General features: G+C 41.3%; 2 protein-coding genes across 5 annotated transcripts in view; both read left to right on the top strand.

Annotated features, from left to right (window-relative positions):
- LOC110974889 (corticotropin-releasing hormone receptor 2-like) overlaps positions 1–16,309 on the top strand; it is a 64,813-nt gene extending 48,504 nt beyond the window's left edge. For all 3 annotated transcript variants that reach the window (XM_022226869.2, XM_022226891.2, XM_022226860.2), the window contains exons 2-11: positions 1,918–2,257; positions 2,602–2,715; positions 3,856–3,938; positions 5,085–5,188; positions 5,589–5,712; positions 8,406–8,559; positions 10,204–10,264; positions 11,316–11,477; positions 11,968–12,163; positions 12,843–16,309. In XM_022226869.2, coding sequence (XP_022082561.1) covers positions 1,918–2,257; positions 2,602–2,715; positions 3,856–3,938; positions 5,085–5,188; positions 5,589–5,712; positions 8,406–8,559; positions 10,204–10,264; positions 11,316–11,477; positions 11,968–12,163; positions 12,843–13,814 — 2,310 coding nt within the window. In that variant the 3' untranslated portion in view covers positions 13,815–16,309. The remainder of the gene's footprint in view (positions 1–1,917; positions 2,258–2,601; positions 2,716–3,855; positions 3,939–5,084; positions 5,189–5,588; positions 5,713–8,405; positions 8,560–10,203; positions 10,265–11,315; positions 11,478–11,967; positions 12,164–12,842) is intronic.
- A 2,279-nt stretch (positions 16,310–18,588) lies between these two features.
- LOC110976690 (corticotropin-releasing hormone receptor 1-like) overlaps positions 18,589–23,553 on the top strand; it is an 84,967-nt gene continuing 80,002 nt past the window's right edge. Inside the window, exon 1 of one of the 2 annotated variants that reach the window (XM_087147749.1) lies at positions 18,589–19,203. Coding sequence is in view for 1 of the 2 variants with exons in the window: in XM_022230210.2 (XP_022085902.1) it covers positions 19,201–19,203 (3 nt within the window). In the remaining variant the exon portion in view is untranslated. The remainder of the gene's footprint in view (positions 19,204–23,553) is intronic. The other variant, XM_022230210.2, reaches the window with a different exon arrangement.

Here is a 23,553-nt window from a genome sequence, read left to right as displayed (position 1 = left end):
CTCATACCTTTGAAAGCCACGAAGCACCTACTTATTCACTTACTTATTCACCGTTCTTCTGATCCACTTAAGTCAGTTTGGAACTCTAATTTCTGCCTAGGACACCACTCAGTCAACTTACTCTTGTCTTAACATTAAACACTGTCCCTCATGAAGATGAAACTTAACTCAAACCGGCAACTGGGTTAGCCTGAGAGTCCCTAGCCGTCAGATAATAAACCAAGAAAGCCTTTGGGTCTGTTGCGCGATCGTGTACATCAGCCCCCCGGAAGAGTTCATCAAACACCTGTGCTATCTACGGTAGACGCGCAGATGCCCTCTGGTAGAAGATCGGTGTGACACGCGAGGGGAAGTCACGGCATTGTCACCTGCGTGCTTTTTCCGAGAGACCGACGGGTTCTCACGTTTTTGCTGCGGGGCTTCTATTATGTTGGAGTCGGACGGGAACCCTGTAAACTAACCGTGGTCCACTGATTGTCCGATGTGTGCTTAGTTTCATTGTACATATATCAGCTTGCGCGGTATAGTGTTCATGTAAAGTTGTTTCTCCACTGGAACATCTGAGATGTATTCCTTTATCTTTTATCTGGATATTTGATTCATTTGAAAGGTAATCTTGTCAGTTAAGTTTCTTGAGGATGTTTGCAAAAAGTAGAGAATATTTGAATACGAAATAGAAGTTATTTTCAATCGGTTTGTCTGTGAGCTGAACTTGGCAACAGCCTCTTTAAATTGACCGTGTTGTCTGCAATGAGAAATTGCAAATAAATATACGTTAAAATGTTACTGTACCGCCGAGAATAAACAAGTGGAATGTCGAACGTGTTGAGAGATAGACAGAAAGTGATTGGCCCCAAGAGTAACGAGTTGCTAACACATAAATGCACAGAAGCACACGTTGAGAAAGTAGAATCACTTTGTCGTTATACGCGACCACCCATAAGATTTACATATTAATTAAGGTGCAGCTTTCTGTAATCTTAAAGGTTTCAGAGATTCAAGTAGCTACTGTGATGCAATGGAATATAACTGTGCTGTGTGATTCTGAACAGTATGTTCGTAGAACACAACACGATCCTCTGTGTAGCACCCATGAGATGTCATTCTAAGAAAGCATCGAGGTATTCAACACCCTGCGTATACATGGTTACACGACAGGTGCTTGATGGAAGCGAGTCTTGCTTTGTTTTCAACTGCCTCGCACGTAGGCTTTTGGTCAGCTTGTGGCAAGGGAAGTCATCCAGGGCCGTGCAGAAAGAGGAGGGGGCCCTGGGAAGGAAACAACGCTCCAGGCAGAAAGAACTAGGACCCGGACTTGAGTGAACTTAGGCTAGGGAAAAAAGTTGTTACTGTTGGAAATCTATTAGCCAAAGTTTGCGATCGCGTGATTGGGTTCTGTTGTATCTTCACGGTTTCCGGTTTTCTGCAAGTTTCGACGGCAAATGTCAGGATGAACTTTAAATCTGTACCCAGCCGGTCGCCTTTCTAGCTTTGCGTAAAATTGTCTTGTGGCTTTTCCGTGGCGATATTAAGTGGTTGTAGAGGCTTGACATTTTGTCGAGTCGTTGTCGGCACAGTTGCAAGTTCTACTCGTTAACGCCTGCTACGGAGGTGCAACCCACGGTATGCCCGCATGAGATTCTATCTGGCAGAAAGATCGGTTTCCCTTTTGTTTTAATTCAAGCTCAGCTCGGAAACAATCAAAATAAAGGAACTTCGAGAGAAGATACATCGGGGTTGTTTCTGCCAATCCACTGAATCTTTGTTGAAGGACGCATCAGCTCTGAGAAGAGCTGTGGGTAGCAGCAAAAGACTCCTTGAACGACACTCTTGTCAAAAAAGAAATGCTGACCTTTTCAGTAGTTTTTATATGTTATCATATTAATATATTGCCTATCCTGCCTTCTTAATACACAGGTGCTAATCGTCTCATTGGTCGGTGTGTCTTCAACATACGTCCAAGCCAGTAACACCACTGACGCCTCAGAGTCTAATACTACCCAATCAATTACTGCAACCCCTGACACCAACATGTCCTTCACTTTCATCGCCCGGTCCAATGGCACCGCTGCTCCCGTGGCGGGGCTGGCAACTCCCCCTCCACGCTTCAACGTGACGGTCTTCGAAAACATATACCAGGAGTACGAGGAGCATTTCATGGCCTACCATAACTTGTTGGAAATAGGCGAGGAGAGGCAGTGCTCCCTGAGAAACATGCTGGAGGAAACGCTTCTTGATTTCGATGCAGCAGAAAATGGTAAGAGGTAGACACTTGACGTATAGTCTTTGGCCAAAGATAAATACATGTACGTTTTGCTGGATAAAATAAGGTAAGGGGTGAAATTGTCAGGTTAGGTACCGGTATTCTGTTTGCGACTGTCCGCTTAGAAAGTTTACTAACAAGTAGTAATGCACAAGACAATACATTGGTCTTAGGTATAACTTGAAAATTCACAGGTAAATTCTGCGCCTTACTAACATGTATTGGTGTTTCCAGGTTTTTGGCTTAATTCCCAAACTTTCTTGACCTCACAGCGCCCTCGTTTGGGCATAAGTGCATAAGGTCCTGACCATAATTGTCCTGTCATTTCTACATTGAAGGGCGTTACTGCGGGAGTCTTTTCGACACCATCTTGTGCTGGCCGGCAAGTGAGCCTGGGATCATCAATCGCTCCTGTCCAGCAGTCCTGAACGATGTACACTACGATACATCATGTAAGTGACATCCAAGATATCCTGTTGTAAGTTCAGAACGAATGTTGAAATGAGGATGACAGTTGCTGTCTGTATTGGAACCATGCCGACTTCGTTGAGCCAAACATGACATCATTCGTAAGGAAAAAGGGTTAGAGTTCCATTAACTCTCTTTTGTGGTCTAGAGAAATATTTCCATTTATTATCTAGTGTGAAGTAATAAGTTACTACATACAACGTTTAAGCTTCAATAACAGTTTCGTTTACGACATTCGTCCTTAATTTTTACTTGAAGGAATTTAATCCCCCCATTCGGTTTACTTCCTCCTGAATTAAGAAAGACGCTAAATTCAAGAACTTTGAAAATGTGCACTCGTCTGTTGGACATCTCGATATTTGTGCTTGCGAGCACAGCTAGCAATGTTTTATTTGGTTCCACTAGAAAGATGCACAAATCGAAGGTAGCCGCGTTAAATAAACATGTCCAGCTTGGAGAAATCGCGCCGGTGTGTTATTCTTTAATCAAATGAAGACGTAGGCCAGTGATCGAGCGAGTAGTTTGCGAAATCTTCCTGCCAATGGCTTTGGAACCCACTTTACTATAGCACTGTTTTGCGTCACTCGTTCACTTAACTCGATCTTGTCTTAATGATTCGTCGAAAACCTAGATCTTCCCCCCCATCACATGATATTACAAAGTTTTGAACATTGACGTCATATCTTACGCCATTGTAAACAAGACTGCCCACCATCCGGCTTTCTCTCCATTTCAACCGCAGGCATTGGTAGCAGCTTCCTTTTAAATGACTCCGTAATTTCGACAATATCTCCATAGGTTGATAAGAGATTTGACATTTGAAATCGGTCTCTCAACGTAGAACCCCATTAATAACCCCCGACCCTGGAGATAAGAGTCTTGAACGATTCCAAGGCGTCAACAGTCTTCAGAGAACAAACCCTCAAACGCTTCAGAATGCTCTTGTTATCAGTCAGAAAGTCTCCTTGCTTTCGGGGTCATTTTAAGCCGTAACGTTTCCCCCCCATCTTTTGGCAAACCTTAAAAGTGCTTTTCACTCAGATAACTGCTTTCACCGCCGGCGCCATTTATTTGTATTTCCGAAATGATTTCCTCTTCATTGTACCTGTTTTTGTTTACCACAGACAATGTAACCAGAGTCTGCAATCCGGATGGTACTTGGGCCAACAAGTCCAACTACTCCTCATGCACTGCCAAATATATACCGGTATTTACCTTATCCTCCTTACATCAAAAATTGATCAAGTTCTTTGACCTCAATGGGAGTTTGACACTGATTACTCAATTATCTTAGTTTCGCGATTGTACTTTCTGATTGTATTGTAAAAATCTGATTGTTGTCAGCCGAGTTTACAAAATCACGTTGGTCAGCTAAATGTTAACTGCCAAAATTCACAACATCATTGACAACGTTGCTGTGATTTATTGATTTGTCATGCAAAGGTGGGATACGAGCTTTATTGGAAGTAGTTTGAAAGAGTGCAACCATGCATGTTAATGGGTTGTATGTGTTATCAAAATTCGATGTAATGTTAAAATCGTGTGGTAAAATGAATACCATAGATCGATTGCGCCCGCTGAGTCACTTGGCCCATAGTGGGAATTAAGTTTAAACAAACATGGCTTCCACCAAAATTAAAGTGTTCCATAGGTATCATTCACCAAAAAGAAAACTGACGATAGGTACCGTACTCTGACTATTGATATGCTGGGTACTGTACCGTAATTTGGTTGTAACGACACCCAAAACACACGGTGCTATGGGGGTTAATACCCGTCACGCGATTTAGCGGGCAAAATCGGTCTATTATCGCAGATCGGGACTAGAGTTTAACAAGTTACTATTAAAAGTATATAACAAGCCACTGCATGATAAATTTTTAATGATTAAAATCCCACCAGAGATTGACTTATTTGACTATCGCTACATGCGTAACGATGACGTCAATTCTATCTCCATGCCAACAAGCTGTTTAGAATTTGACATTGGAGAAGGTATTATTCCAAAACCAAAACGCAACAACTAAGGAAAAGTCTGTATTTACAGGCAGTGGTTAGTATCAACTGACTTTATAGTAAGGTTTTGTATTATCCAGAATAAAACACAATTTACGTGAGAGAGATAAACGCTGACTTCGATTTGGCCTTGGAAACTTGAATGTGGTTAATGACGCAAATCACACTAGATACAGAATTGGTTAAGGTTTCCAATTGTTCGTTTATACCTAGTTTAGCCCCTGTCCTGGGGTATTTTATAACGATGTGTTGGACGCTCAGACAGAGAAGGGCCATGGTGCTTCCAGGAAGAGAATGCTTGCTACTGTTCAAATCTGTTTTTTTTTCTTGTATGTAGGACGTAAACAGTAACGATATCGCGCTGCAGGTTTTGGTGTATGTTGGTTATAGCTTGTCCTTTACTGCCCTCGTGGGGGCGTTCTGCATCTTCTTATTCTTCAAGTAAGTTGGTTTGTATTAATCACTGTTTATTATTTTTCAATGAATACATTTTCTGCGCAGAAATAAACGAAATCGAGATGGTAGACAAAAATGAACTTATTTACACCAGTTTCATTACCTTTTTGAACGAGAGTTTTACTTTTCACTTTTAGAATTACAAGAATAGATCTAAGAAAAACAATTTGTCGTCGATATTAGTAAATCTTAACGAAACTTGATTAACACAATGCAGACTAAGTTGGGATCATGAGAAATTCGATTCTGAAGTATAGACAAATCAGTGAAATCAGTGTTTGAACTGTCTGAGATGTCTTTTGTCAGTCCTCCAGAGTGACTTTCCAAATAAAGTGCAAGGTTAATGTCTGTTACCTAACCATTGAGATCTTTTTCTGTCCGGCAGGAGTCTGAGATGTGTTCGCAACTACATCCATTGGAATCTGGTCAGTTCGTTCGTGGTCTTATACATCTCCTACTTCACTCTGTCTGGTACAATTGGACTAGTGAATGACAAATCGGATGTCCAGGTAGGTCGCATAGGGATACACTGTATATACGTATCCAAAAGATCGAGTTAAAAATGTCTTTAGTTTGATGTCGGATATTTTGGCAGTGCTCCAGTACAAGTGTTGGCGTTCTAAATCAACGGCCTTGGCAACCGCAAGGTCAGTTTCGTCACCGTTGTCACGAAGAGCTACACTTGTAGATTTTGAAGAAAAACTGGTTTTGGAGAAATCGCCCCAGAAGTTTTTCCTTTTTAAATGCTGCAAAAATACCAATATGGAACAAGGTTATGCGGTAGGAAAGCCTCAAAAGACTCTTTGAGAGATGAACTCTTGCCTGAACCAGGTAAATTAAAATGAAGACCGCAGTGGCTAACTAACCGAAATCAATTAGTAAAGATGTGCATCTGTTCGTGAAATCGAAAATCCAGGCTTTGGGCCCTTCTGTGCAATGTATATCTCCATATAAGGGGAAGGGACATGGGCACACGTGTTCACGCACACGCTACTGTAAAAGTAACAAAGAAAATGTGTGGTTCTTCGTGAAAACGAAAATCTTACTTGATCTGTTTTTTTGGCCTCTCCAGTCAATACATTTTGTATGCGTGGGAGAGGCAGTAAGATTTGTATGATCTCTTCGTGAAAACACGAAATGGACTTATTGAGATTTAGCCCCTAACTTTATGACAGTATTCAAAATCGAAAAGATGCTACTTTTGACAGGCGTGGCTCTTCTTGACAACAGTGACGGTTGGACGTCGACAATTTGCAGCTTTTTTCACTTTTTTGGCTGTTTAAAAAGTTTCACCCGTTACACGAATAATTGCGTGTAATGGTGTGAGACAGATGAGGGGAGTTTCCCAACAATTACTATGATGATGGATCGTTAGATGCCTTGGTTTGCCATGTTAGTCAAGGGAAGTTTTCGTTAAAGTTAGCAACGTTAACTTTGTTAACTTTAACGTAGCAGAGCGTGATCTCATTCCTGTTACCTTTGTGCACCGCGTGCACGTTTTGTCAATAATTTGATTAGTTTGTGCTCGGATGATTGTAAATGTATAAGTCTCATCCCCTTGCTTAAATTGTGGAGCGACCGGCCTTCCTTTGCCTCCTCTTTTGATCAGAAGGCAATCGCTTGGAAAACTCGCAGGAATATTCGTACTTGCGACAGGAAGGCAAAACATTCGTCTGATTATTATTTTCACGATTCGCCGAGCTGTCCACCTTGCCAAATTGGAAGGAGACCACTCATTTATTCGCTGTTTCTCTTCGCCGTTTTCGCTAGAATTGTTAGAATTGCTGCTTGGATGTAAACAAGTAATTATGAAGGAACTGCTGTCTCTATTTTCTCAATAGAAGATCGAGGGTGGTCACCAGATTTTTGGGTCGTGTTAAATAACTTTCACATTCGTTGGATATCCACATTGTGTCTAATGCATGTCGTGTTTAAAACTTCATTTTGTCTTTCAATATCTTTTTGTACCATGAAATGCCCGTCTCTGCACTTTTGGTGGCCTCAAAAAACGTTGACCCTTGAATAAATATCATCTCTTTTTTAATAACAAGCGATAAAAAATTATAAAGTTCCCAGGTCTTGTTATTTATGTTCGGCTACATGTTTAACTTGAGCAGTGATTTAAGAGGCACTGAAACTCTCACATATCACGTTGAAAGCGAAATGTGATATTGAGGTTGTCCAAACTCACGATGTTTTGCTTCCAAGAAGTCGTTTGTGTGGGCGTGGAGAATTTCAAACAATTTTTCCTGGCTGGGAGTGAAGAATCGACTAATTAGTTTGGAGTTGACAGATAGTGGCATTCTCTTACCAGAGCGTCAAACGGAAATGAAGAAGGACAAAAGAACATGCACGTGCCGAAAAAAGGAGAAACTTCAATTAAGATAAAAGGGGTGTTCGTTGTTTTTGCAAGTCACTATACTAACTTGAAATTGTCAACGGTGCACAACGTTTCAGTTTTTGCCTTAAGCGAATCGATTGTGCAGACAGGATACACCATTGCGCCATGGAGAATATTTTGAATTTACACGGAGGAGGCATCCTCAAACAACTGGGTGAAATAATTCAATTGGCACGGGCACTGCCATTTTAAAGCTTTCCAACCGCAATTTCAAATCAATTGCTTGTGACATTTGGCGACCTTTCAGGAATGGATTTTTAGCGTGTCTATTTTTCACTAACTTGACACCTCACTATTCATGTCAAGTTTTCTTAACGATAGTCTACGCGAAAGGAAAACTTGAACAAGGCGAGAGAATCTTTACGTCCGTGGCTGAAAATGGAAAACTTACATTACAAGAGTTGGACGACATGAATTCAGACAATTTTTGTTGTAATTTGAATTGTATAATTTGTTGTTTTTTTCTCTTCATTAGATTTAGGATAAAACACGTTAGGCATCACCCATTTTTGTGTGAAAGAGGCAGATTAAAATAAAGTTTACATGCATGGAAAAATTCTAAAGGTTTCTTTGGGATTTTAAGAAGTGGAAACTCTTGTTGATCATTTTCTCTTGCTAAAAGCCTATCAAGTTGCTTCTCTTTAAAATATCTCGACTAATCTATGGGAAAAGAAACGGATTACTCACACTCAGGTATCTTATTAATGCATCTGAGTCTTAGAATTTGGCATTTTTATGAAGCCGAGATTTCAGATTTTAGGTTAACCATTCAACTAATTTTCCCTATTTGATTTTGTCCAGTGGATCTGCCGGCTGCTCTACGTCCTCATGTTATATGCGATGATGACTAACTTCTTCTGGATGTTCGTGGAAGGAATTTACCTCTACACATTGGTTGTCAGGGCACTGACCGTGCGACGAAACTTCTTTTGGATTTACTGTATATTCGGCTGGGGTAAGCTGTTGACGCATTTCTCTGGGATTATCGTGGTGCCTCCTTCAGCCAAAGAGCTCGGCTGGTATCCGTAATTTTCCCCTCTTTGGACACGGAGTACTCGGGGGACTGTAAGTTTAGTAAATATGCATTGCCAAAGGCTTCTTTAAGCATACCTAATTTACACCGTCAAATGGCATAGGACCGTACAAAATCCCTGGATGTTTGGTAAACGTTACAAATGCACATCAATAAGTAGTGGGAAAAGCTGATAATGGTCATCTTTATTCATTAGTTTGCTGTTATACACTGCGCAATGCGCGTACTTATGGCTGAAACTTGCCGTTGAATGTGTGGCATTGTAGAGCGTGTACTTCCAGTTTTGCAATGAGCTAGTTCGGTATTTCATAAAGACAAGGTCTTCGGGAACAAAGTGCGAGCGTGAGTTTGCGTATGGCCGTGCTGATAGGACAGACTATCACACGCTCACGTAGCTTTCCCCGAATAGCCTCGTACTGGGCATGTGCTGTTGAAATACCGAACTGGCTTATCACTGAATCGATTTTTGTCCGTCTCACTATGTTTGTTATTAAGGTTACACTGCGTGTAAGGTTGTGATAAAGGCTAAATTGCTGTCTACTTTCTGCTGTGATTAGGCACAACAGAGAATCTTGATTTTGGTGTGAAGTTTGTATTAATTTGGTGGGGTTTTTTTATCTTTAAGCTCGTTACACAATTGTGTTGAACAGTTAAAAGAGGAAAGTTTTTCTGATGTGAGCTGACCAGTGTTTTGAAAACTAGTTGAAGAGTGCAGCGCCTCACAATCGAATCTGAAAATACCAGAGAATTGATCATCAAAGTGTTAGACGATCGATTTCTTCGACCACACTCACTTGTACCCCATGATGGTGCTCACGCCACACCTTACGTTAGTCGTTAAGGACGAGTGTTCTGTGATTAAATCAACGCCCGTTCTCTCGACCCCGCGTAATTTAATTTCTTTGAAATGACTTCCTGGGAGGTTAACTCGATTGCTGGCGTCACAGTGTTCCGTAGTGTGATTCGTGGATGCCCCTGTTTTGGAATGGCGTCCATTCCATATACCACAATATTGATTTTGTGGAGACGTAGTTGTCACCCATGAAACCCATGAAAGTGAACCAGTTTGTCAAAAAGAAACTAACACTGCAGATGAAAAATATTTCAAAATTCCGATTATTTTTCCCTAGAAATATTCTTCACCTCTGGTGCAAAAAGGAGGCATTACGTGTACTTGATATTTGTTTGAAACGATTTCTTCATCACAGCTATTATACGGCTTCAGTTCAGATATGACGGTAATTAGCATTATTGAAGGTGTTGGACCGTGTGAGCCGTCATGAACGCGTTGCCGAGGATTGGACTGAAAGTATGAGACCAACCTTTGATAACGTTTCCGTTGTTTTGCTGGAATCGCTTTTAAGGAATTCGCAAAGACAAGCAGATTACATTTTGCTGTTCGATATGTAGAGTGGACGCCATCACTCCTTCGAATTTCAACAGACTCGCTCAACGTTTTTGAGTGTCATGGGGTGAAAATTTTTCAATAAAATCTATTTGTGCTGAAGGCAATGGCCTGTGATCGTATCCATCAAATTTGGTTGTGTTTTTCATTTGTGATTACAGCTGGTCCGGTTCCGTTCGTCGTAGCATTCACTATTGTCAAAATAGTTTCCCAAAGCGATCAGTAAGTACTCACTCTTTGAGACGTTCAAATCCCCTGATTTTCGATAAAAACAGAGTCCCTCACAGTTAATCCTTTTTCGCCTGAAAAAAAGCAAAGTGGGGAAGGCATCGGCTCCAGTTGACGTCGTAATAAAGCAACCACATTGTGTTTGCATGCAATGCAGAGTGCCTCCCGCACCCCAAAGGTGACGTTCATTTTCCATTAAAGAAATTGTGAGAAATGACTGAGTTGGTATTGAGTTTAAGTTTATGGTGTCTTCCACTTACACCAGAAATGTCATTTAAAGTTCAGGTTGCGACGCTGAGGTATTTTCACTGACGTAACAAGATTTTATATTCAGTGGCTGAATTCAAATCCCGAACAATCGCAGAAATCTTTTGGTTCTGTATTTCTTTGGAACTTCTAGTTTTAACTCAATAAAACTGATGCCTACTTCAGAAGACAGTGGTTGTTTAATTAATCTTTTTTTTTTCAAAAATTGTTGAGTTTGTTTTGGAGAAAAAGCTTCAGTTGACCTTGTGAAGTCAATCTCTGTTCTTTTGCAACGAGGTTCTGATCCTACTTTACTTCTGTAATATTAACCACTTTATCAGGACTCTGTTTGTTTGCTGATGGAAAATAAAAAGCAGTTCAACATAACACATCAGAACTATGTTCACTTCAATATCCTCATTCTTTGAGCCATTTCAGTGATCTCATTTGGTATAGGGTGTTAAATGGCTTGTACGTAGCACGCCATTTTGAGTGTTGGGATAAATCCCACTGGACGGAACCAAACAGCAGTCGTGTTAGGTTATCTAGAATATCTCCGTAATGCATCATTTGAATGAAATCTTCTTAGCTTCGGCTTGATATCAAGAGTTTCTTACAATTGTTTTGGGAGCAAAGGAATATTAACTAGATTCATTCATTAAGTTATTGGGATATTTTGCGGACACGCTTTTGTGCATCTGTTGTCAAATGCCTTTGTAAAGACCATTGTTTGAGGGCTAACACGTAGTCAACAAGAAAGCCTAATAGAGAATATAACCCCTGCCTCTCCATTCTGCAGGTGTTGGGTTAACACAGGCCCTGAACAGGACCCACACAATTACATCATCATGTCACCTATCTTCTTGGTCATTGCGGTCAATCTCTACTTCCTGATACACATCATGGCGATCCTGGTGACCAAGCTTAGAGCCTCGCATTCACTAGAAACCCAGCAGTATCGGTAAGCCAGTATTCCAGCGTATAACTTAGGGAAAAAACCTTTTGGCAGTCCACATTAAAGAGCACACGACAGAGCCTATTTTCTATTATTTCAAATACATTGTTGCCCCGTTAATAACAGCAATAACAGCTACCGGCTACTCTATCTGTATCCTGGTCATGTGAATGTTTTGCTATCGAGAATTTTACGCAGAAGAGAGAGTTCTGAGAACCGTAACTTACTTTTACGTCATTCGGACTGACAAATATTCCGGGTTTCAGCTCAAAACATTTACAAGCAGAGCAATCCTAAATGTTGTAATATTGAGACAGGCTCAAGTTGTTGCAATTTCATTACTTTCCCACATTTTGTTGTAGCAGCACTCCACCCTTCTAGCACGCTGAGCCGAGAGAATGAAGCTGTCCACTATTCCTCCTGTGACCGCAATCATTCAGGTACTTTGTATTCCTGGTTGGAATAACCAAAACATCAATCAATCTCATCCTTACAGGAAAGGTGTCAAGGGGACTTTATTCCTGCTACCCCTGCTTGGTGTGACGTACCTCCTGTTCTTGTTGGGACCGGCTCAAGTATCCGAAAAGGAGTCCAATACAGCGTCCTTCTACATCTATTCGTATTTTAGCACTTTGCTTAGCTCCTTACAAGGGTTCTTCGTGGCGGTTATCTACGTGTTTTTAAACCAGGAGGTAAATTAGAAAGGCCACCCTTCAAAGGTTCCAATTAGTGGTATTTCTATCATGACATTCCCTTTGAAATTTTCTGTCTTTGTCGTAGTGTATTTATTTAGAAGCATCATTCATTTTACACATTAGATTAAGAAAACCTGTCCTCATGTAAGCTTATATTTCGACCAGGTGTCCTCTATACATTACCCTGTGTATTCGTGCTATTTAATTATTTGCTTCTTTAACTAATGCGAGGAATGGAAATAAATTAAATCAAACTCAAGCATGGCAAGACATTCGTTAAGGACTCGTTAAAGAATTGCTTTAGGGAAAAATTTGTCTGGATATTAGTGCCCCGAATTTCTTTTTTTAGAGGTTTGATCATCGCGGTTGTACCACTATTTTTGCCCTTTTAACAAACCATGAAGTCAAAGATTGAAATAGTCAAAGCCTTTGGGGGGGGCTCATACCTTTCTGTTAAAAGCCCTAAAACGTCACAATATTTTATAGTCATTGCTGCAACCCATTTGTTGGGCATTTCGTGTAGGTCTCTTAATCCCAATCTCACCTCAGCTCAACTTTTCTCTGCTTTTTTGGAACTCCTTTTGTATTTGTTCGTCATTGTGTGAATGCTTTGTCGCTGTTTTTGCCCTAAGTATAATTTCAAAGCGGCTGTCTTCCCCATGTCTGAACTGAACAGGTACAGAACGTGATCAAGAGGAAAATCCGACGATGGCGGGAAGAGAACACATTACCGACACGTGTCGTGTCCCGCCGAGGATCCAACACCAGGACCAGCTTTGGTAACCTGGGCATCTTTGGCGGACGTCGTAGCGGCCACGGTGGCCCAGGAAGTGCAAGCGAGCATGTGACTGCCTTCAAGCTACCTGGTGGTCACATCTCATCACCCGAGGTTTACTCCAACGGCGCCAAGGTGCCTCCCTTCATCCGCATGGATGAGGTTCAACCTCTGACGCCAGTCTCCGAGGCGCCCACGTCGCCTCAGACCATGCAGTCCTACGTCAGCTTGGGCAACGGCCATGAAAGTGAGACTCAGCCCATAAATGACGTTGAGCTGGACGCACTGAAAGGAGACAACGCACGTTGCAATGGACTGAACGAGTCATCGGACTGGGATTGCAATGAGCTACCGTTGCTGTCGGTCAACGCCTGCGGGACTACCTCTGAGGTGAACGGCACGCAAGACTCATCACATCACGGTACATGGGATCTGGGCCCTCATGGAAACTTTTCAAACGTCACAGAAAAGAAAGCTCTCCAAACTGACCATGACAATAATGGTGTCCTAGGTGGGAATCACAACAACAATAATAGTCTGGCCCCGGGTTTGGCCAGACCAAAAACGGCCTCCGGGCGCAGCAGGGTAACTTTCGCCGACGAACTGGTCCATGAGAACCACAAAAGACCGGCCTGTTGCGATACCGGTAGGAACGAGGAGGCATACGACCGATCTCCGAGGAAGAAAGCCGACGCAGAGAAACCTCCCTCTCGCGGCCAGACTGACGGGGAAGATTCCCCCGATTCAGTGACTGGTAAGCAGGACATCCAGCGGAGCCCACTGTTACCGTGCATTCGTAAGAAACCTTGGGCATCATCGAAACCTAATGGTACGATAGCCTTTCCAAAGGCTCCCGAGGGGACACCTGTCTGACAGACTCCCGCAATGCGTGCGTGAGGTACCCCCACCTCAATAGGAATCAAAACTCACGAGGTTTCGATATTTATACCAGCTGATTGTGATGATGCAAGAAACTTGGTAGCCACAATACTGGAAGATGGTGGCTTCTGAATCCTTTCCCATTTGGATATGAACAGAAAGCTGTCGCTGCGTGAACACGGTGGATTTCTACTCCCAAGCAGCAAATATGATCCTCGGCTTTAGAAGTCGACAGAGGCAACTTCGAGTTGACTGGCACCAGTGCAGATAGTGTAAATACTGACAGTCTCCGTTACCCACTGGAATGACAAATATCCTTGGATAGATTTGGTTTTGTGTCTCTCAGATGAATGTGTCAGACTTGCTTTCCGTTTCAAGCATTTGTTTATTCACTACTTAACTTCTATCTACATGTAATACTATAGATGCTGTTCAATATATGTATTACACTTAAAGAAAACCAAATTATCTCCGTCGTAAACTTGAAAAAAAGTCTCAAGATAAAACGTCCATGTGAATGAAATGAGTAGAAATTCTCATTTTTCTCGGGAAAATTGATGAAAGTTTTAATTTTTTTTCTCTTTGGTTCGGTTGTGGCTTGTAGAGTTTTGAGGAGTATAGAAATATAAAGGAAAAACCTTAAAATGGTATTAAACCCTCTGTGGTTGGAATTTGTACAGATGTTCTTTGAAGTCCGATTTGAGCCCTTTCAGTACGATTTGTGCGGTGGTGGGGAGGTGATTCTGTCACCCGAGTAAACAGAATGTGCTAACGTTTCCATAAGCATATCATCGTACTAATTATTGTTTGTTATAGAAGCACTGTCTAAACAAATAATTACAAAGAATACCAAAAAAAAAACAACAAAAAATAAAAGAAAAAAATGACAACAAATATACACAAAGAAGCCTGAGTGGAGACGATTGATCGTTTCTTTTGTTTTCAATACCAACAGAGTAAGACTCTTTCTTTTTACCCTAACACTCCTCAGTCCTCCAACAGGTGAAGGATTGAGGAGTGTTTGGGTTAAGGAAGTATTTTGGAGGGAGCTCAGCGTCTGTAGGCTTGTACAAATTTGACGTATTTGTTCTGGGTCAGAAATCTGTCACCGTGACGGATGTGTTTTAGTTGAAGGAAAGTTGGAAGTTTCTTCGTGTATGGTATTGTGTTGTATGTACAGTGTAAAATATGTAAAACTGAAGAAGTATTCCGTAATCATGTTAGTGCCTCTGGTGGTTTTTATCTTGATATTTGGCAGTTATTTCTCCAAATAATATAGCAAACATCTCACCGAAATCTTGTTGAATTTATTGTTGCCATAATTATCCAGAACATTGGATGTTGTTGGTGTTGCAGGTTTAATATTGTGAGTGAACTGAACTTGGCATTCTTGTCGCCAAAGGCGTCTTTGCTGACTGTTTTTGGTGAGAAATATAAAGTCGGCGTTAATTTTAATGAGGGGAAATCGATAGGTGCTTCAGTCTACACAACCTGAAATGTTAAGTCCATTATTGTCATGAAATACTCTTTCAAAATAACACCCGGGACTGTAAGCTATATTTGAACGCTTCCGGGGAGTTTGCTGTGCTGATGTAGTCGCCACATCATCTTGCGATTCTTGCTGGAGAAAGTCGACTATTCTGCGTAAAAATCTATTTCATATTTTTTTTTTGAAAAAAAAAACTTGTATATTAGCTATTCCGTTTGTGGTGTGCTGTGTTTTGAATTGGGTGAATGTCCCCACAGAATTTTTTGTTTTTTATTTTGTTGAGAATTTTCGCTGTTCGTTCATCAAGATCGTAGAATACCAAGTACTAAACGGTGTTCCCTTGATGTCGCTTTTATGTACATACTTGGATTATAAAATACTACAATGCTTGAAGAATAGTGAAAGTGGTAACATTTTGTTTGCCCTTTTGACTTGATGCATTCCATTATCTGTTTTTTGCTTATTGAGTGTGTCGGCCCATGTAAGAAATGAAGTTATTTTCCTAAAGTATAAAAAAAGCAATGCCGATTAAGAGGTGTATTTGAATTGATTTTTCCGATTATTTAGCTCAAAGCATGTAACTAGAAAAATGTGGGTTATTTATCTCTCTGTGGTAGGGAAAAGCTGTTACTTTAGATGGCGTTACTTTCGTCGTTTTTAGATGTGATTTTATGTGACTCGCGGACAAAATAAAAGACTGATTTTGTTACCAACATGGTTACCGCTTACGCATATTGTGGTATGAAGGTGGTGCAGAAATGAAAATAGATCGTTGTCATGTTAACTATACAAGCAAGCGCATAAAATGTTGTGATTTGATTATTGGAAATCATTTAATGTATCATTACCAATTATGAATATCTGTACATGTAAATGCAAACATTGAAACCTTCATAGCCAACAGCTGGATGTGACCTTCTTATTTTTGGAGAACAAAGTTATATTTTCCCCATTCTTTTAGGATGATGTGAATAAATTTATCATCGTTATGGAAACTGAACTGACTTCTCGAATGTCTCTGATTTGGATTGCTTACGTTGAGTAACTGATTTTCCTTGTAGCCGTGCTTCAAGAAAAACGATAATGATAAACGAAAAGATTACGTAGAAAAAATTGACAAGATGCACCTGTTATCAAATACATCTTTTATGGTATGCAAAGTCTACATTTAATCCCGAGAAACCTCCATTTCTAACAGAGATATTTCTGTTAGATAAGGAAATATTAATTATAGAGGGATCTCCATTTCGGAGTATCAGTTTTACATGCCATAGTCTTCACTTAACATTATATCAAAGGAGAAATGGCATGCCATGTCTTGGGAGAGGGGGCTCGTGAGGCTCATACACCTTCCTTTTTCAGGAAGATAAAACCAAATATCTGGGGATGCTCACGCAGGCTGTGTTTACATGAAGAGCGCCCTCTTTAGCCCTTTTCATTTTGGTAACAATTTTGTTTCTTCCAGCGCGAGAGGTATTGTCCAATCCGCCCCGAGCTGAAGTGCATCCCTAATCGGCGAAAAGAAAGACACGTGGTTACAAGCGAGTTTCTTGCACGCGTTCTGCGTATACGCAAAGACCGTACATATGCCGGCGCAAATTAGATACGCGTACTCAGCGTGCTCCGCGGCAAACGCGTATATACTTGCGCGCCTGTGCGGTGAGTACCAAAAAAAAACCAAAAAAAAAAACAAACAAACAAACCACGCCCTCTTTTGTTCCGCTCGGAGCGGATAGCGCCTGCAGGAAAAGGTAATGCAGACATTTTGTGTCCACCGCCACACACAGCGCGTTTAATTTCTTTCCTCGCGCTTACCTGTGATGTCGTCATAGGTATAGGCGAGTATGCGAGGTGTGTTATTATAAAGCAAATTTGGGACGATCTCGGGTTACTCGAAGTGCCAAACTGGGTCAAAAGGCCATGGAGAAATTAGATTTGTAAGGTGAATTCGAACTGTCAAAAGCAACGGACATTTACACATTTTGACAACTTTGACTGCATGGAGCCAACTAGCACGTACACGTGCAGAATTTTCTGACCTATTTACAGCGGCATCAACTTTCCTTCGCATCATTCAACAAAACCGCCATGTTTTTGCGTTTCATTGTAGGATTCTTCTCCAAGTAACCAACTTGCGTGGCGGATTGGTTGCTTAGGTCAGGCCAAATTAAACACAAGAAATCGCGTGAGTGTCAAATTGATCGCAATCACGTTTACCCGAAAACACAAGAAATCGCGTGAGTGTCAAATTGATCGCAATCACGTTTACCCGAAAACATGGGGAAGAGGAGGCGCCCCATCGGATGTACCTACCGGGATGCCAAACCCTTCAAGTTAAGTTCGTGAAATTTAAGACACCTATTCCTTTGATCTCAGAGCCCCTTCAAAAATGTGCCGTGCACTCTGGGGGACCCCAGATTTCACCCCAACAGTGAGGCCAGTGAAAACGATGCTTCTCGCTCGGATTTCAAGAGTATTCAGATTAAAGCACTCGGATTTCAAGAGTATTCGAGAAATTTGCTTAATTTAATAAACAATTTCATTACAGACAGCTCGAGCAGATGTCTAATAGAACAATTGTGATCACAGGCTGTAGAATTAGAACAAAGAGCGAAATCATGATCTAAAAATGAAATACACTGTGACGTCCTCAGCATCAGAGTGGAAGATGGACTGATGTTAAATAATTCACCCGTTTATTGCCTTACTTACCATGTAACGTTTTCCATATATCGTATTTTTTTTATTGATTGCAGGTCACTCTCTGCCCACGTCATGTTTAATCAAAGACTTATAATGCGAAATATTGCCAGTGACGATTCCTATTCTTGCCATGTGCTTGGCTACATCGTGACTAGACACCGCAAGAAAGTTACAAATGAAACCGCTAAACAAATTAACTCTGATCTTACTTGCAAAGGTTTCATCAGTGCTCCGTTGAGAGGGCGCCATCACTGACCGTCGTGGGCATTGGCAGCGTCAGACCTCGGGGGCTGTGGGTGCAAGTGTGGGGCAAAGCATAATCGCGTGGATGCAAATGAGCCACCATTTTCCTGGGTTTATAATATGATGCGGAATCGTAAAACGGAAAGGTTGATCGCCCTGTCAGAATTTGTGACAAAATTTTTGTGGTGTGCAAACGTGGGTGCAAGCGGCTTTTCAGAGGGTGCATTTTCACCCTTGACACCGCGTAGCGCCGCCACTGGTCGTGAGCGGACACGTGTCTGGTTGAGAACAGCTGTGAAATTAAGGGTAGTGTTCGCACAAAACACACATTGTAATTCGGTGCTTATCAGTGATCACGCGGACATACTTGGCGTTAAGCCATGCATTAAGCCAATCAGACAGGCAGGAAACAACAACATTGTTCGTTATTGTCTGAAATGGCAGTTTTGCACAATGTTTCAAGCTAGTTGTCGATATTGGAGAAACTATCTGGTCTATTCAAATTCCGGACCAAGAGACTCATGCAGGTGACCTTTGGCGACCTTGTACACGGTCAATCCTTTGTACACACTCGGGACACTCAGTGGACTGAATGTTCTTGCAGGTCCCATGTACCCACATCCATTGTGTGCGGACTGTTATCTCTGACCGTAGGGTTTGCTATTGACACACGGAGCTGAGTGACTTAATTCTTCCATGCTTCAACCAAGCGCCTATAGTTCACAGGAGAAGGGAGCGAGAATTGAAGTATTTACCGAGCAAACTTGATTTACACTGGCAGTTGTCCAAAGACCTTGTCAAACCAGTCGGAAGGAGTGCTTCAGAAACTGGCGGGCATATCTGTCATTGTTCCGGAGGAATTCTAAGAAGATTGCTTGGCTGGAAGCAGTGGGGACTGAATTATCTACATTGGGGGAGAGCCGTTGCATAACGAGGACAGAAACAATGGTAGGCAGATAAACTTATTTTCGGATGAAGTATGTTGGTATGTTTGTTTTTGTAATGCATGTGTTGCAGTGTCATGAGATCTCGACATCAGTGTTGCAGTGGTATTGAAGTTAACCGTTGAGGAATGAACCATGTCGTGGAACTTGATACGAACGTGGAAGTCGACCAACTCCATCGGGGTTACGCTTTCCACAAGTATGAATAGGCTTCATAATTCCATTAGTAGTATATAACGTACGTGGACAGTCTCGGTCGAGTGTAGGTCCATACCATGACCATGCCCACGAGCAATTTTCAGACTGAAACCTGGAAATTAAGTCCCCAGCTTCCTTCTTGTGGCTGTATTTATAATTGATAGTGAAGACTCACGTTATCTAGTCGCATGCTAATACTTGGGCGGATAGTTATGCTGCGGATGAAATAAAGAAGTGATAAATAGTAAGCTACAGAAAATATTTTTTTAATGCCAGATATTTTGGTGAAGGTATATTGTGGGACTAACCATGCGCAGTGATTATAAATGATCTTAGGTAGGCTTTTTAATTTGGGTTCAGAAATTTGTTGGGTTCATAAAGAGTTTATTCATGTTGTGTAGGAACTGGACAATGCATTGTAGGTCCCAGATTTCCCGGGGTTTCTTCTCATTACATCTTAACAATAGCACACAACAAGGATGTTTAAACTCTACGATAGTCCATGATATGCGATACTCTACTGATTTGTTATGTTTGATGACACATTACAAGTGAATAATACAGGAAGGGAAGTTAAAAAGAAAACTCATCTCAGGTTACTAAATTCTTTTTTTTTTGTTACTTTACTTGTTATTGTTTATAACTCACCGGTTGTAATTTATAATGTTGTCTGTTTACGGAGGAATGGGGCAATCTTTAATTGTTTTTATTTTTTTTCATTCGGTTATTATTTTGTTCGAATAGATGGCCTGGTGTATGCATTTTTGCATGAATGGTTGCTCAAACTGTGGATGAAGCGATGGAACTTGGTAGTTCCTTAAACTTTAAATTTGTAAAGTTAGATTAGGGTGATTGTAAATTGAAAACAATCTTAACGTGCCCGTAGAATTCCAGAGGGAGTAAGATATTAAGGAGATGAAGGCCGAAACGTTGACAGACTTTCACGAATGTATTGTCGGTATTTGTTGTCATTTTGTGACGCGCAATCTGTTCCGAACACAGAGTTTCTTTGTTTGGCCTTGGTTGAATGCAATGTTGGACAATCAACGCTAACGTAACTAACATATTCGTGAAGGCCATGGGATTTCAAATGCCCGGTATGGATGCGACATCTTGCTGCAGTGTCATGCCAGTCCAGTCTTATGACATGCAGATGGTTGCAAAATATGACACCCAAGGACAACTACCATCTGACTATGAGAGTACACTTCATTTAACAATTATGCCTGCCAGCATGCTCGAATGTTGGAAAATATGAAAAACCTCAGTGGTTTCGTTGTTGCTCTGCCTGAAGCCATGGCCTGAAGTTGTTTCTCTGAGATATCCTAAATAGGATCTCTGTTCCATCTCTGCTACTAAGTGACTGGAATGATTGTGAGATTGTAAGAAATTGAAGGCTCAGAAAAGTCGATGCGGAAGAGTTGGTTTTTCTTAATGTGTAGAGGAAAGCATGTGAATGTTGTTCCTAATGGAATGGATGTGAAATCACTCAGATGTGAAATCACTCAGATATGAAATCACAGGAATTTTCCCCTATGCCTTCCGGCTGTAAGTGAAGGTGCGTCTGTTACTGTGACCCGTTACTTGACATCAGACTGGTATACCAAGGTGAACCAGGCACGGGGCATATTGTGTACTGAGTTTTTCCCTACAAAATCGTTTCAACTTGTCAGCCGCAGGCATCGCCAGCGGTGGGAAAATAGTCTTCCTGTGTCACAAAAAAATGTCGGACTTCTGTTGATAGTTAATTAGTTTCCTACAGGTGTGGCCACTGGCTGTGTTATAGTCTATCAAATGAAGGACTTTAAAAACAAAATAAAAACGAAATACAAATTGTTTAAAAAACACCTGAGATTTATTATGTGATTATATAGAAACTGTAAACTACCGGTTCTTAGTTGTCAATCAAACTGTTCTGGAGGTGATTTGTAGGTAACATTGATGTCTGTTATGCTATTATGCTCTTTGACCCGAGATTTCAGTTCTTTGTTGTCAAAATAGAACGATCCTTGAAAGTTCGGGCAATTAAGCGATTAGCATGTTAGTATTCTATATACCTCGAGGGTAAGCGGCCCTTCAGTAATCCTGCAGTTATTAGGATTCTTCCCGTGTAAGCTGGGCGTCTGAATGGACAACTTAAGCAGAAAAATCTGCAAGGACAGGTTTATCTCTGGTGAAATGTTGAGCCCTAACATTATGTAGGAACAAAGCTGAACAAACATTGCCCCACGTAAACGGTTAACAAAAAATTAAAACACTTCCCCGCCACATTTTTTTAGATTGATGTTGCAAATCTTGTCAGTTTGTGTGGATCATTTCAGCGTATCCCACCATGTTTAACATTAGGCTATCGATCGTAATCCAACAGGTGTTTTTGTAAGGTTCGTGTTCACTTATGACTGCATTGCTGATATGACTTTTGATTTATCTATTCTGTGTTGTCTTGTCGGCGTGAGTGTCAGCAATGTTATCGAAACTCCAGTGAATTTGGATGTCGTATAACTGATGAGGTTTATGTATAATGGTTCCAGGCGGCGTGTCAGGCCACATAACAATATTAAGAGCAAACAACGAACATGTAGTTTAGCTGGCACACCTTAGATGGTAGCTCTATAATTTAGAGCTGTTCCTATTCTGTGGATATATCTTCATATTTTGGTCACTGTTTCCTGTCCGAAAGGCCCCATTTCATGTTTGAATAGAATCTTTCTAGAAAGCCTTATCATGAAATCCATATACGAAATATTCGAAGTGTGAGGAACTTGAAACTATTATGTAGAGTGATGGTGCTATGTCTATATGGGACACAATGTCTACGGCTGCTGCATGTACATACTCAAGCACCATTACCGACAGGTTAGTAGGTTGTCTACGACCCTTTAGTGTTCAACACTTCAACTTGCATGTCATACTATTTAAAACAATATATCTCCTTCCAGCGGCATAAATTTGGATCAGGAAATAAACCGGGATGGGGAATTGTGGAGGATATGACTTGCCCAACTGTAGAAATTTGAAGGGAGTCGACACCACAAGGCTAATGTTCATGATTATGTGCTACACTCTTGCAGAACCTTACATCAAAACGGCATATTTATTGCTTTTCCCTTTTTGAGTGCTATTGAATACATTTTGGTCATTGGGAAGTCCAACAATCCTTCAACATCTGCCTTAAAATAGAGGGATGATTCAAAAGCTCACCTCCCCGGTTAAAAAGTGGGGAGGGGGATATCCGCCCCCCCCATCCCACAGGAGTTTACGCCCATGTCTCATTGTATCATAATCTGAACATGTTGGCCGTACCGAGTTGTGCACACGTCGGTTGAAGCTATACAGAATTTAGTAAACATCATCAGGCAAATGTCTGTGACTGACCGCCATGTCAAAAGGGGGGGGGGGACACCTTGTGAAGGGGTAGCCTTACTTCAACCGACGTTATAGCATATTCACGCGTGCAGTTCTTGTAGCACTAATAAAGCGATTTCGATGGATCATGATGTCGTGTCTACCACCGCTATCTGATACAAACGAGTGTCAGTTGGCAGGACTGATGGTATTCCAGGTAGCCATCTAAATCAACCAGCTGTCATTCCTGTTATCAGTACGATTATGTCGCGTCACATGTAAGACAATACATGAACCTTAATGGGAACCAAACCTACAAGATGACGTTAAAATGTCCTTACATACATCGTATGTATTGCAAGTTAATAACATCCTAAAAACTGGAGGAGAACTGTACAGGAGACTGGCCTGATTGAATTGTTGAGTGCTGCAAGTGGCCCCGTGGTCGAAGTGCATTGGATTTTTGTAATCTGTGTAGGTAAGGGTGCGGGCTTTTGTGGGTCCAAATCCAGCCTGGGGTCATGCTTCGTGTTCGCAGAGTTTGGATGTTTTTGCTCGGAATCGGTATCAGTTTGTTAGAATAAACTCATTATGAAAAATCCGGAGCATCAACTTATCGATTTTCCTCTTTCGAATAGACGCCTACAAACGGACACTGATGCCAGCATTGCTCTTTGTAACATCGTCTGACTTAATTGAAAGGTTGGTGTAATCCAAAAAGCCATAGGCAACAGGTTGTCTTTGAAGTTCACCGAATGAGGAAGCAGATGTTAGCGTTTGATGTCCATATCTAATTACTCATATTGTTAAG

This window comes from Acanthaster planci, linkage group LG17 (genome assembly GCF_054643075.1).
Source record: "Acanthaster planci isolate LZ-2023a linkage group LG17, COTS_SCS, whole genome shotgun sequence".
NCBI classification, from domain to species: domain Eukaryota; kingdom Metazoa; phylum Echinodermata; class Asteroidea; order Valvatida; family Acanthasteridae; genus Acanthaster; species Acanthaster planci.
This window is presented reverse-complemented; position numbering and strand designations above follow the sequence as displayed.